General features: G+C 51.8%; 1 protein-coding gene across 3 annotated transcripts in view; it reads right to left on the bottom strand.

The window, feature by feature from the left end:
* Positions 1-14,211, bottom strand: part of Cars1 (cysteinyl-tRNA synthetase 1) — a 54,286-nt gene that overhangs the window by 29,690 nt on the left and 10,385 nt on the right. For 2 of the 3 annotated variants that reach the window (XM_048807849.1, XM_015503315.2), the window contains 5 exons: positions 10,987-11,078; positions 9,845-9,933; positions 9,103-9,199; positions 8,565-8,663; positions 7,410-7,559 (listed from right to left, as the gene is read on the bottom strand). In XM_048807849.1, coding sequence (XP_048663806.1) covers positions 7,410-7,559; positions 8,565-8,663; positions 9,103-9,199; positions 9,845-9,933; positions 10,987-11,078 — 527 coding nt within the window. Of the gene's footprint in view, positions 1-7,409; positions 7,560-8,564; positions 8,664-9,102; positions 9,200-9,844; positions 9,977-10,986; positions 11,079-14,211 lie in introns of all 3 variants that reach the window. The other variant, XM_048807850.1, reaches the window with a different exon arrangement.

The following is a 14,211-nucleotide window of genomic DNA, read 5'->3' as shown; positions in this document are numbered from 1 at the left end:
ACTTCCAGCAATCACCATATCAACAGGCTGAGCTGGCAAAGGAGTCGGCAAAGACACGCCAACAGCTCGGTTCAACAGCTCAGTGACCAGCAGGACTGGCTGGGCAGCACGCCGAGTCCCACCAGCGACTGGAGAGAACCTGAGCCCCTTAGCACCTGAGGCCTCCTGCTCAGTACCAGCCCAGGGCAGCAACTAGGTGTCTGAAGAGCAGGAAGGGTGCCGTCTACCTGGAATCAGAACATACTCTAGATAAGTGCTGGGCTTAGCCGGGCACCGAGGGGCCCCAAGGGGCCTGGTGGGGCACGCCGGCGCACACCTGTGATCCCAGTGGCTCAGGAGGCTGAGGTAGGAAGATCGTAGGTTCAAAGCCAGCCTCAGCAAGTAGCCAGACTGTCTCAAAAAATAGAAAGGGCTGGGGATGGGCTCAGTGATGGAGCCCCCCGGGTTCAATCCCAGTACTATAAAACGAAGTACTCAATCAGCCCTGGGCTTTAAAAAGGGCAAAGGGGAAATTAAAACTGTTCAGAAGTAAACGATGTCAAATTTGTGGATGAGGCAAAGACGACACACAGAGGAGAGTCTGTGGCCTTACGTTATTAAACCAAACCGAGCTCAACCGATAAAAAATGAGACAAAAAGGAGCAGAATAAACGTGAGGAAAAAGGAAGGAGGGGGCAGTGGGAAGGAGGCCAGAGCCATGAGCAGCGGGCGGCGGCAAGGACCCCGGCAGGCCCCGCGCACCCCACAGCGCCTCCAGCAGGAAGCCACCTCCCGCACGGAGCCCTGCAGGGCTGATGGCAGAGCCCAGAGCCCCACAGAGACCCCTGGGAACCACGGTGGGGCCGCAGGTGCCCAGGAAAGGAGAGCTTCCCAGCCAGAGGAGGGCCCATCCCTGCACAGGCATCAAGACCTCGAAGCCCCCGGAAGAAAACACAGAACATCTTCCCCCTCGGTAGGACAGACTTCTTAGACCAGAGCTGTGCTGTGGAAGAGGTGCTCGGCTCCCAGACAGAAAGCAGACGCCAAGGCACAAGTGAGAGGAAGTGCCAGCCACGCAGTCCAACCACGAGGGCCGCTCCAGGGGCAGGAGAAGGTGTCAACCCCTCAGAAGACACCACAGCCGGGGAGGGCCACGGGCCAGAACCACGCTGGCCTCCAGCAGGGGCCGGGACGCAGTCTCAGGGAGGCTGAGGAGGTGTGCTCGAGCCAGCGCTGTCCCCGCTCAGCACTCACTCGACTGGCAAAGGAGGAGTATGGGGACACGCCGACACCCAGGATGGGGTGTGGTGGGAGAAAGGCTTCAGACAGCAGGGAGCAGGCCGCAGGCCGAGGCTGCTGCCTGCGGGTGGCTGCCACAGGGGGCCCGGGGCCTGCACCCAGAGCCAGTGCAGGGGTCCCCAGTCTCACTGCAGTGGCCCGGTGGCTACTGCACCAACACTGTGGTTTATGGGGACGGAACCCCAGCTTTGCTCCTGGGAATCGAACTGTGGGGCATCCTGAGTGGAGGCCATCCCTGTGACAAGGGCCCGTGGGTGCTGAGTCTCTCCTGGGCTTCCCTGAAGGGACAGCTCCCTGTGCTGCTGGGCTTTCCTGGAGGAGGAAAGTGCACTCTGCCCAGAGCTCCAGAGGCTGACGGGGATCCTCAGCTCCTCCCATGCCTCTGCCCAGCCGGGGGTCCTAGCTGTGTTATGGTGACAAACCTCAGGCGAGAAGACAACTAGATACCAAGTCCTGAGTCCTTCAGAGAAACCAGAATGTGTGGGCAGTGCTGGGAGCCCTGACAATCACCCAGATACATGTTCTACAACCAGCATCCTCTCAGGTATGTGGCGCTCCAACCCATGGCCCGTGAAAAGATGCTCAGTGTCACCAGTCATTAATGAAATGCAAATCAAACCACAAGAAGAGACCACTGCCCACCCACTGGCATGGCTATTACCAGACAGAACCGCAAGCGCTGGCAAGGCCACGGGCACCTGCGGCTCTCCCACCCTGGGCAGTGGAAACACTATGGTGGGTCCCGGGACATGACACTAGAGTCATCCCAGGGCCGGCAATTCCTCCACTGGCCATATGCACAGCAGAACCAAAAGGAGGGTTTCAAACAGGTATCTGCCCACCTGTGTTCACGGCAGGATCATCCACGTCAGCTGACCACGTCCACTAACAGGCGAGTGGCTACCCGAACGTGGCCACACGCTGGAATGCTGTCGGCCATAAGAAGGAACTCAGACACACGAGGCAACACAGAGGAGACACCCTGCCGGGCGAAGCCCTGACAACACTGTCCAACTCCCCCTACAAGGGGCACAGAGACCCTCAGAAGAGGACGGGGAGCCAAGGCCTGGGAGGGCAGAAGCAGCCTTCAGAGTGGGACAGAGTTCTGGGCTGGGGAGGAGGTGCACAGCAGGAAAGCGTGCCCAGCACCTCTGTGCACTACACAGGATCAGACAGGAAAGGCCGTTACATATTTTACCACATTAAAAAAGATTATTAGTAGGACAACTGCTTTATGCCAAAGTTAATGAGGAGGGACAAAGAAGGACATTTCATACCGCTTAATGGAATTATACCATCAAGATATAACAATCAGAAATATTTATGCCCCAAACAATGGAGGATCTACATACATCAACAAACCTTTCTCAATTTCAAGAATCAAATAGATCACAATACAATAATATTGGGTGACTTTAACTCTCACTACTGGACAGATCCTTCAAACAAAAACTAAATAAAGAAACTACAGAAATAAGAAATACGATTACTAATTTAAACTTAACAGACATATATAGATCACTTCATCCATCAATGAGTGAACATGCTTTCTTCTTCAGCACACAGACCCTTCTCTAAAACAGACTATATCTTAGGTCACAAAGCAACTCTTAGAAAATACAAAAAAAAAACCAGAGATGATACCTTGCATTCATCAGATCATAATGGTATGAAAATAGAAATCAACAATAAAATACATCATAGAAGCTACTCTAACACCTTCAGAATAAATAATATGCTATTGAATTACCAATGGATAGCAGAAGAAATCAAGGATGAAATAAAAAAATACTGAGAGATAAATGAGAACACTAATACAACATATCAAAATCTCTGGGACACTATGAAGGCAGTACTAAGAGAAAAGTTCATTGCATTGAGCTCATTCATTAAAAGAAATAGAAAGTCACAAAATACATGACCTAATACTACATCTCAAAGCCCTAGAAAAAAAACAAATCAACACCAAAAGCAGAAGACAGGAAATGATTAAAATCAGAGCTGAAATCAATGAAACTGAAATAAACAAAAAAAACGATGAAACAAGAAGTTGGTTCTTTGAAAAAATGAAATTGATAAACTCTTAGCCATGCTAACAAAGAGAGACAGAAAACTCAAATTACTAAAATTTGTGATGAAAAAGGAAATATCACAACAGACACTACTGAAATACAAATTATAATCATAAACTATTTTGAAAATTTATACTTTAACAAAATAGAAAATCTTGAAGACATTGACAGATTTCTAGAGACATATGACCTACCCAAATTGAATCAGTAGGACATAGAAAATTTAAACAGATAAACTTCAAGAAATGAAATTGAAGATGCCATCAAAAGCCTTCCAACCAAGAAAAGCCCAGGACCAGATGGACTCTCAGCCGAGTTCTACAAGACCTTCAAAGAAGAACAAACACCAATCCTCCTCAAAGTATTCCATGAAACAGAAAAGGAGGGAGCACTTCCAAACTCATTCTAGGAGGCCAGTATCATCTGCTACCACAACCAAAGACACATCAAGGAAAGAAACTTAAGACCAATCAATATCCCTGATGAACACAGAGGCAAAAATTCTTAATAAAAAGACAGTGCACCGTGATCAAGTGGTTCATCCCAGGGAGGCAAGGTTGGCTCGACATAAGAAATCAATAAACATAATTCACCACATCAATATATTTAAAGATTTTATATATATATGTGTGTGTGTGTGTATGTATATTCTCAATAGATGCATAAAAAGCATTTGAGAAAATACAGCATCCATTCACGTTCAAAACACTAGAAAAACTAGGGATAATAGGAACATACCTCAAATTGTAAAAGCTGTATACGCTAAACCCAAGGCTAGCATCATTCTAAATGGGGAAAATTTGAAAGCATTCCCTCTAAAAACTGGAACAAGACAGGGATTTTTTTTTTTTTCACCACTTCTACTCAACATAGTCCTGGAAACTCTAGCCAGAGTAATTAGATAGAAGAAAGAAATTAAAGGAATACAAATAGGAAAAGAATTCAAACTATCCCTATTTGCTGATGACATGATTCTATATTTAGAAAACTCAAAAAAACTTCACCAGAAAACTTCTAGAACGAATCCATCAAAGTAGCAGGATATAAAATTGACACCCATGAATCAATTGTGTCCCTATACATCAGTGACAAATCAACTGAAAGAGAGATTTAGGAAAACTATCCCATTCACAATAGCCTCAAAGAAAATAAAATATCTGGGAATCAATCTAACAAGAGGTGAAAGACCTCTACACTGAAAACTACAGAACACTAAAAAAAGACATTGAAGAAGATCTTAGAAGGTGAAAAGATCTCCCATGTTCTTGGATAGGCAGAATTGACATTGTCAAACGGTCATGATACCGAAAGCGCTATACAGATTAATGCAATGCTTATTAAGGTCCTGATGATGTTCTTCATAGAAATAGAAAAAGCAGTCACAAAATTAATTCGGAAAAATGAGAGGTTTAAAATAGCCAAGGCAATCCTTAGCAAGAAGAGTGAAGTAGGGGCATCGCAATACCAGAACTTAAACCATACTACTGAACAATTGTAAGAAAAACGGCACGGTACTGGCACCAAAACAGACATAAAGACCAATGGTGAGAAGAGAAGACAGAGACACACCCACATAGATACGGTCACCACATCCTAGACAAAGTGCCATGAACATATGTTGGGGGCTTTGGCTGTGGCTCAGAGGAAGAGCGCTCGCCTAGCACGCGTGAGGCACTGGGTTCAATCCTCAGCACCACATAAAAATAAATAAAATAAATGTATAAAAAGTACAATAACATTGTTTAAAATATATATATATGTTGGAGAAAAGATAAGCCTCTTCAACAAATGGTGCTGGGAGAACTGGAAATCCATATGTAGCAAAATGAAATTAGACTCCTCTATCTCACCCTGCACAAAACTCAACTCAAAGTGGATCAAGGACCTTGGCATCACATCAGACATTCTGCGCCTACCAGAAGAAAAAGTAGGCCCAAATCTCCATCATGTCAGCTTAGGAACCAAATTCCTCAGTGAGACTCCTAAAGGGCAAGAAGTACAATCAAGAATCAATAAATGAGGCTGGGGTTATAGCTCAGTTGGCAGAGCGCTTGCCTGGCACGTGTGAGGCACTGAGTTCAATCCACAACACCACATAAAAATTAAATAAAGGTATCGTGTCCATCTACTATAAAAATATTTCTTTAAAAAAGGAATAAATGGGATGGCATAAAACTAAAAAGCTTCTTCACAGCAAAGAAAACAATCAAGAACAGGAAGAGACAGTCTACAGAATGGGAGACAATCTTTGCCACCTGGATCTCAGATAGAACATTAATCTCTAGGATATATAAAGAACTCAAAAAACTTAACACCAGAAAATAAAAAACAAATACCCCAACTGATAAATGGGCAAAGGAACTAAACAGGCACTTCACAGAAGAAATTCGATTGGTCAACAAATATATGAAAAAAATGTTCAACATGTCTAGGAATTAGAGAAATGACAATTAAAACTAAAGAGATTCCATCTCATCTCAGTCAGAACAGCGATTATCAAGAACACAAGTAACAGTAAATGTTGGCAAGTGTGGGGGAAAGGCACACTGATACACTGCTGGTGGGATGGCAAACTGGAAAGCTGTATGGAGATTCCTCAGAAAACCTGGAATGGATCACCTTTTGACTCAGCTACCCCTCTCCTTGGCTTATACCCAAAGGATTTAAATCAGCATATTATAGTCATGCAGCCAAACGAATGCTTACAGCAGCTCAATTCACAATAGCTAAGCTATGGAACCAACCTAGGTGCCCTTCAACAGATGAATGGGTAAAAAAACCCCACATAATGGAATACTACTCAGCCATAAGGAAGAATGAACTTATGGCATTTGCCAGTAAACGGGTGGAACTAGAGACATCATGCTAAGTGAAATAAGCCAATCCCCAAAAACCCCAAAGGCCTAATGTCCTCTCTGATATGCGGATGCTAACTCACAGTAAGTGGTGGTGGGGCAGGGATAGAAGTTCACTGAAGCGGACAAAGGGGAATGAAGGGCAGGGGCTGGGACCAGGAAAGGCAGCAGAATGAATCCAACATCACTTTTCTATGTTCTTGCATGAACTCACGACCAGTGAAACTCCACATCACGCACCACACACGAATGGGAAGTCTCACTCCACGTATATATCCATGTCAAAACATACCCTACTGTCATGTGTAACTGGAAAGAACTAAAAAAAAGGCTCTGTGGTAGCGTTGTTGGTAACAAGGAAACCTGAAGCCTGGGCCAGCAGCTCAGCCCAGCAGCACTGGAGGCGTGAAAGTGACCATGTGGGTCCACCTCAGAGACAGGACTTCAGTGGAAGCCCGTGGCTGGAAGGTGATGCACACAGGATCCATTTTCATGAAGCTCAGCCAGGCAATCTGTGGGAACTCAGCAAACTACAAAGAAAACTGGGGGAGAATGGCCGACTCGGACTTCAGGCCACAGGTCTCTGAGGCAGGGGCACAGGAGTCAGTAGTGAGGGTCGGCAAGGCTGTGGTCTGGAGCCGGGGTGGGCTCTTGCCAGAGCCTCTCTGGTACTGCTGCCCGCCCTGGCCAGGCCCGGGTTGTTTCTCATTTCCAGAGCTATGGTGGCCAGCAGAGGGCGCTGGCAGCGAGAAGGGAGGGACAGGAGCAAAGTGGGCACCCTGTATGTCCACTGCCCTCACTCCTGTCTGAAGGGGGTCTTCCCAGCAGCAGCAGCAGACCTGCCCAGTGCCAAGGCCGGTCCCATAGGTTCTCACCCACAGAACCCTGGCCCTGGGAAGGACACTGGACAACCATGGGATGATCCCCAAAGAAGGCTACTCCCCTGTGTTCCCAGTGGGCATGGTGGGAGCAAGCGTCCGAGGAGAAGCAGGGTGGGACTCACATGGATCCCGGGCTTGCTCCAGTGGCTCTCTGCTCGGCACCTAGGAGATGGGGCTGGAGGGCGTGGGATGGGGAGCACCAACTCAGCCACCCAAGAGCAAGGCCACCAGTCATGGGCCCAGGCATCTGACTCTAAAACGCAGACTGGTCCCCTGCAGAGCATCTTACGCACAGAGTTGGCAGGGACCCCGGAAGTGCTCACCTCCGCGCGGCTGTTGATCTCCTCTTCAGAGAGGCCGGCGAGCACGGCCTGGTCAAGTGGCCCTGTGGCCACCTCCACTGTGTGTTGGATTCGCTCAAGCATCTGCCTCTTGCCAGGATCTGTGGTCTCACTTAACTTTACTGAAAATGGCTACAGAAAAAGGGGCATATCAACCTTGGTGGATACCACACTGAAACCTGTGCTCACAGAGCTGACTCAAGGCAGAGAAGACCAGTGTTTCTCACTGGCCCAAGGTGATTGAGAAGTCTGCACCCCAGCTCTTCCCCAAGCAGTGGGCCCAGAGGCCTGTGTCCTCAGCTGAGGCAGTCCTGCGCTGGCCCTCCTCACACACGACTGGGTGGGACCCTTCACTGCTCTGCGTCTCAGTGGCCACCTGTAAAATGGGGCTGAGAGCAATACTTCTAGGCTGCTGGGGGCTAAACGAGAGTATATGCAGAGCCCTGAGAAGCAGCAGCCATTTCCATCTCAAAGGCCACTGTGGCCCAGCAGGCCCCAGTCCTGTTAGCCTGACAGCGAGACCCCAATTCATGCCTTCATTTCCTTTCAGAGATAAAATGCCACAGACATGCCAGTAATATCACTCTAATTACTAGGGATTCCTGGGAGTTATTAAAGCAAATAAAATGACTTTCTCTTACATATCTTGTCATATTATGTAATACAATACAGAACTGCGTTTACAATATGCTTATTCAGAATTAGATTATCAAGTTGGAGAAAACGCATTTCAATCGTTCTGAAGATTCGCAGTATCGTGGATACAACAGATCTCAAGCCAGCACAACTTCTGCACTTGGGCAGAGGCAGCAGACTGGTCACGACCTCAGCTTTGTAACTGGACAGTAATGCTGTTGGGTCTTCTCAGGAGCAAGTGTGGTCAGTGGCACTGTGATGCCTCAGGTTCTCCTGGAAGCAGAAGGAAGGCCACCTACCCTGCACTCCGTCCCCATGCATCTGTCCTGCTCACTTTCCCGTAGGCCAGAAGCCACACGTGCCGAGACTCTAGTACCCCTGACAAAATGGCTTATGCACTGCTCTGTGGAGACAGACTGCACTTTGGGGACAATGACCTACAGAGGGCCCTAGTGCCATAAGCAGGAGGCAGGGCAACATCTAGAGCAGAAGAGGGCTCACCTTCAGAGCAGCACGGATATCCTCCAGGAGCTGGGTGGCTGGTGGTTTCCGCTCCCGATACTGTGCAAACAAGTGATTCTGCCGGGCCCTCCTGATGATCTGCAGCGGGAGACAGGGTGTGCTCAGAGCCCACTCCCATCCGTGCAGCAGGCTGCCCCCTCACTGAGCAGGTGTAAATGGTGGGTAAGCACCCTGGGACCCCAACACCACCCTCAATCTGCTACTTGCTGAGCGGAAGAGGTGAACTTCCTGATGCCTGAGAAACAGGTGCTGGGTCCCACTTCCTCCAGAGCCAGATACAGAGCAGGATCCCTTCTCAGAGCACCAGGGACACAAACTCAACCTGGCCCCTGAACATGCTGGGTTCTAGTGGCATCTACACCTACGTAAGTGTCCACACATCTGCATAAGCTAGTACCAAACCATTGAGGGGACTCAAGTAGGTGCATTTAGTCATGCCTAAGCTAGCTCAAACCTACACCATGCTACTTACGGATCAGAGTCCTGTGAGTATGACTGATCTGGAACACTCCCCTACCTTGTCATCAATGTCTGTGATGTTCATGCAGTAGAAGACGTCGTACTGAAAGTAATCCTTTAACACTCTTCTCAGGATGTCGAAAGAGATGTAGGACCTGAACAGTGAACACACAAGCTTCCATCAGCACATGCTGTATGTTAGCCGGGCACTACAGGAGCATGCACAGGCTAAGCGGCCCTGAACTGATAATCCAAAATGCCCCCAAACCCAAAGTCCTCGTGATGTGCAGCCTAATGATGCCATGAAGGAAAAGCCCACACCATTAAACTTTGCTTCACGCACAAAACTGCAAAAACTATTACCTTCAAGTTATATGTATAAGGTATACATGAAACAAACAAATGTCTTGCTTCGACTTGGGTCCTATCCCCAAGATAGCTCACGACATACACGCAAATACTCCAAAATCCGAAATAAAACATGCTTCTGGCTCCAAGCACCAGAAAGGGAAATTTGACCTGTGTAAGTAAAAGGATTCTGTGGCCTCTACCCTAACAGCCACGAACTCTCCTCAAGCCACACCTGTGGACAGACAGGTCAGGGTCTCAGGCAACTTGGCCTCAGGTCTGAGAGCCATGGAAACTCTGCACAGGGGACCTGCAGAGCTGGAGGGATAAGGAAAGCATGATGGGGGTGTTGGAGTGGAGTCCAGGACAGCAACCAGGCTGGGGACACTGGCCTCTGGGTCAGCCCTAACCTTGCTGCAGCAAGGTGGATCACCAGCGGCACTGGACCTTACCTGGCATGCCCCATGTGCGATGCATCATAGACAGTGGGCCCACAGCAGTACCAGGTCACTTTTTTCCCATCTTGAGGTATGAACACGTCCTTGTTAGAAGTGAAGGAGAGCCGTCACAAGAGATCCCAGAAGCTGCGCAGGAGCACCCAAAGTTCAACACGCATCCCCCTGCTCTCAGGCCCAGACTGCCCGCTGCCTTTGTTCTGCACAAGCGTATTTCACAAGCACTATTTTATTGGATTAAAAAGGCTACAGTAGTCTGGTGGGAGCCGTAGAATCCACGGCAGCCCCGCTCACTGTCCACTGATGGAGATGGCTAGAGCCCCTTTCCCCTGGGGTCCTGTCCCCCTCTGGAGTGTGCATCCTTTGTGGGAATGCTACTTGTGCAACAAAGGCAGCGAGCATCTGGGCCTGAGCAGGTGCTCGTAGCCCCCCACCTGCTCCAGGCACAGCCTTAGGGGTCTGGCTTCTGCTTTCTTCTTCAGAAAAGTCACTGAGGCCAAGAGCAGCAGCCTGGGCCCTAGAGCAAGCCTAGGGTCTTGTCTGGCCAGGGTCTGTCCCTCCCTGAACGCCTGGCTTGCAGGCCAGACCATCCCAACACCCCAAAAGCTTTTGGGGGACATCAGGACCAATGAGTTCCATAACAAGACTGTGGGCTGCGCTGCCCCTGCCCCTGTCCCTGCCCGCTAAGCATGCTTGCTGATCAAAATCCCAACCTTTTTTGAACACCCCAACCACAGCCTGGGCAGCACTGCTGGGTCAGCTTTAGCCCTACCTTCTCCTCCAAGCCTCGGGCTCCCAGCACCTGGCAGGCAGTTTGCCCCCTTCCTGCTCTGCTCAAGCAACACCCGCTGCAACCCTGGGCTCTGAAGGCATACCAGCTCTGGCCTGGCTGTGAATGACCTCAAGCACTTGTGCCTACTCAGGGTAGCCCACACCTAGAAGCCAGTGGGCAGGCTTCCACAGTCACAGCTCTGCCCCCAGGTTACACCAGCCACAGCACAGGAAGTAACCAAAGAGGCTGAACTCTGGAGCCCTGCGTGGTGAACAGGAAAGTTTCCCTTTACTGCGACACAGGGATCCCAGCCACGTGTGCACGCGCGTGCGCGCACACACACACACACCACCTGACCCCTCTTTACCTTGTTCCGGGTGAGGCTGTTGTATAGACGGAGCTTACAGGGCTCAGTCCCAGCTGGAGGAGACCACTTAGGCTGCACTCGCCGGCCTTTACCTGGGTGGCAGAAGAGCAGACAGATCACACAGGAGCACCCAAAAACACAGGTCGCCCTACACCTCGAGACCTAATTTGGACCACAAAACTGTGATTTTCAATGAAACAACACTAAGCAATGCAAACCTTCTTGGGTTTGTTCCCATCCTGCATGAGTCTCAATGACAACAGAGCCCAGTGTGAGTCTAGAATGCCGCATGTCCTGCTGTTCACCACATAAGCTGCTGTCCACAGCCCGTGGGTCAGCTGCCTGACCGTCCATGGGCTACACTGTTGCCACCTAGACTGTCCCCGTCTCCCAGGATCCCTCATCTGGGCAAAAGGAAAGTTGATGGATGCTACCTATCCTCAGCCTCTCCTGAGGCCATGACAGGTCAGGGGGAGAAGGGCCTCCAGCTCCTCTGCAGCTCTGTGCTTGAGCAGTGAGTGGTTAGCTGCCAGCATGCTCCAACCTCGGACACAGCCTGTGCCCCACCCCACCCCCAGGCTGGCCCTCGCTGGCCCTGCCGGTCCCCACAGTCCCTTTCTGCCAGGCAGTCAGTGTTCTCCTGCCTGCTCCTGCCACCATGTGGCACAGCCCACCCTGGTGTGTGCCCTGGGTCTGGGGCCCTTCCCCCTGAGGCAGATGGCTTCCTCGCTGTGTGGGCATGAGGACCTGAGGAGGTGCCCTGGGTAGCTGACCACTTTCTAACCACCCAGGGCTGGCTTGGCGCCTGCTCTGCAGCATCCGCCCCCTCCTCAGGGAGTCCCGCTTTCCTCCTCAGCCCTCCCAGAGCCGGGCTCTGTGGAGCTCTCCTGTGCCCACCTGTGCCCAGGCAGGACCTTGCTCCCGCTGGCCTCTGCTGAGCTGCAGAGAAGACCCTCAGGATGGAGGTCACAGTCTACCCTTCTAGGCTGCACTGGTGACTCATCCCCTGCCCCTCGGCCTCCTAGGTGAGTTTGTCTTGGGAAGGGGGTGCCTCTGCTCACAGGAAGAGCCTTCACAGGCCCCGCACAAGTGTCAAATGTTGGCATTTCCAGGTCCCCGCCCTTGCCAGGGCCACTCAGCTGAGATGGAGGACTGGTAACCAGCAGGCTGAGGGGCGGGAGGCGGCACACCATGGAGAGGTGGTGCGAGGCCACAGAGGACGGCGCTAAGCAGGAGGTCCTTGCCAGCTGACTCGCGACACTGTCACAGGTGGCCACAGATTCCTATCATGGGACGTCCCCGACCCTTAATCAAGCATCGAGGCTCACTGAGGTCAACGCATCAAATGCCCTGGAAGGAAAATCTCACTGCCCGCAGCTGGCAAGAGGTTTTAAGGACGTTTGGCAGAAACAAATTCAGACTTGCAGAAGGGAAAGACTGGGAGGCGTGACACTACAGCCTGTTTTTCACAACTCTCCCTTCGCCCAGGTCAGCGGGCTCCCATTCAGCGAGAGTCTTGGACTTCTGACCACTGCCCCACACCTGGTGGTCCTCATCAGCGTCCTTACCACCTCCCGAGGAAGCTGTCAGCCTCTGTCTGGGTTCTCTCTGTGACAGTGAACATGCTCCACTCACCCCAGACAGCACCAGTCCCACCTGGCCAGGCACTGTCTGGGGAACACTGCCCCAACCTGGCAGAAACCGCCTTGGAAATGGGACCCGGGGAGACTGAAGGGCAGGAAGCCTCCAGGAAGCACTATGCCCCGGGCAGAAGCTGGCACTGGCAGAAGGCCCGGCAAGGAGCCACCGAGAGAAACCATCCTGAGGTAGAGGGTTAGTCACCTCAGGGGGAGAGCCCAAAGCTGAACTTGCATCTTCCTAAGGAGGCCTCGCTGCCACTAGACCTGTGCCCTTCTTCAGTGAAGCCTAGGCGTGACCCCCTGGGGGCTGGGAGAGGTGGGGGCTGCATGAGAGAGCCCAGCTCCGAGGGAGGGCTCGTCCAGCAAATTCTACACCCTGGGACGGGACTGGCCTCTGTGCTGGAGCCACAGAGAGGAGGCTGAGGAGGTGGGAAGTGGGCAGGACGGGCTGCAATGGAGACTTTCGGAGTCTGAGAGGACCCTCCAGCTGCTGAGGCCCTCAGCCCTGGGGAGAAGCTGGGGAAGGTGCCTCGAAAGCCAGATGTGGGCACGTTTAAAGCACGGAATGGCCCATAGGGGGACTGGCTTATGAGTGTGCTGGGAGGGAAGGTGGGTGACAGGGAGCAGGGTCGGAAGGAGGGAGACACCATCCAGGGCAGAACATCAGAAGAGTCCGGGATGGGCAGCTGCTCTGGTTCTCACAGCTGGTCTCCCAGGAGTCTGAGGCCTGCCCCAAACCACTGGACAGCAAGTGGCAGCCCTCAGTTCCAGCGCCACCTCTGCCTCCAGCCCTGGCTCACGGCATGCTCTGCACAAGGGTGGGCCGACCTAACGCACATCCTTCCTGGGCTCCAGAGAGCCTCACAGGCAGTCTCCGTGGACACAGAGGCAGGACAATCCTGTGAGCGCTGTCCACGGTCCACCCTCCACTCACCCAAGTCCCTCCTGGAGCAGCCTCACTGGGCAGGGTGCAGGTCTGCAGTGAGCCGCCTGCCTTCAGAGGGTCCTAAGGCCTGGAGGAGCACAGCCCTCCTCTCCTCCAGCTGGCCAGGGTGTGCTGGCAAGGCCTGCCCTCCCGGGGGGCAGATCCTCCCGTCTCACTCCCTCCAGGCTATGCTTTAGAAGCTGGGGCACAGCAGCATAACCCGCCCGAGTTCTGTGGAAGGGAACCTGATGCACCATGCCGGGCACACCTGCTGTAGCCACCCACACAGTAATTCCTCCCTCCCTGTGACAGGAGGGTATTAGCAGCAGGATTATGCAGAAAACCAAAGCAAACCCCTACCCTTGGTGACTTGGCACTCCTCGGCCCCATGTGAAACTGGGACCTAGCAGAGGCCCAGAGGCATGTTCCCAATCCCCCATCCCAAGTCTGGAAACCCCCAGAGCTGCCAGTGGGGCCACGGAAGGTAGCACTCAGCCTGCCCTACAGGAAGGAGGGTGCACGCACAAAGCCCCGGGGAAGCCAGGCGCTCAGGGCCTCAAGGCAGCTATGGAAGGGGGCACCTCGGCTTCCCAGAGAGCCCCAAGCCACCCAGGAACCTGAGCCCCGAGACTCTCAGCAGCGTTTCTCCCAAGATAACTG

This window comes from Marmota marmota, unplaced genomic scaffold, assembly GCF_001458135.2.
Source record: "Marmota marmota marmota unplaced genomic scaffold, marMar, whole genome shotgun sequence".
In the NCBI taxonomy this organism is placed as follows: domain Eukaryota; kingdom Metazoa; phylum Chordata; class Mammalia; order Rodentia; family Sciuridae; genus Marmota; species Marmota marmota.
This window is presented reverse-complemented; position numbering and strand designations above follow the sequence as displayed.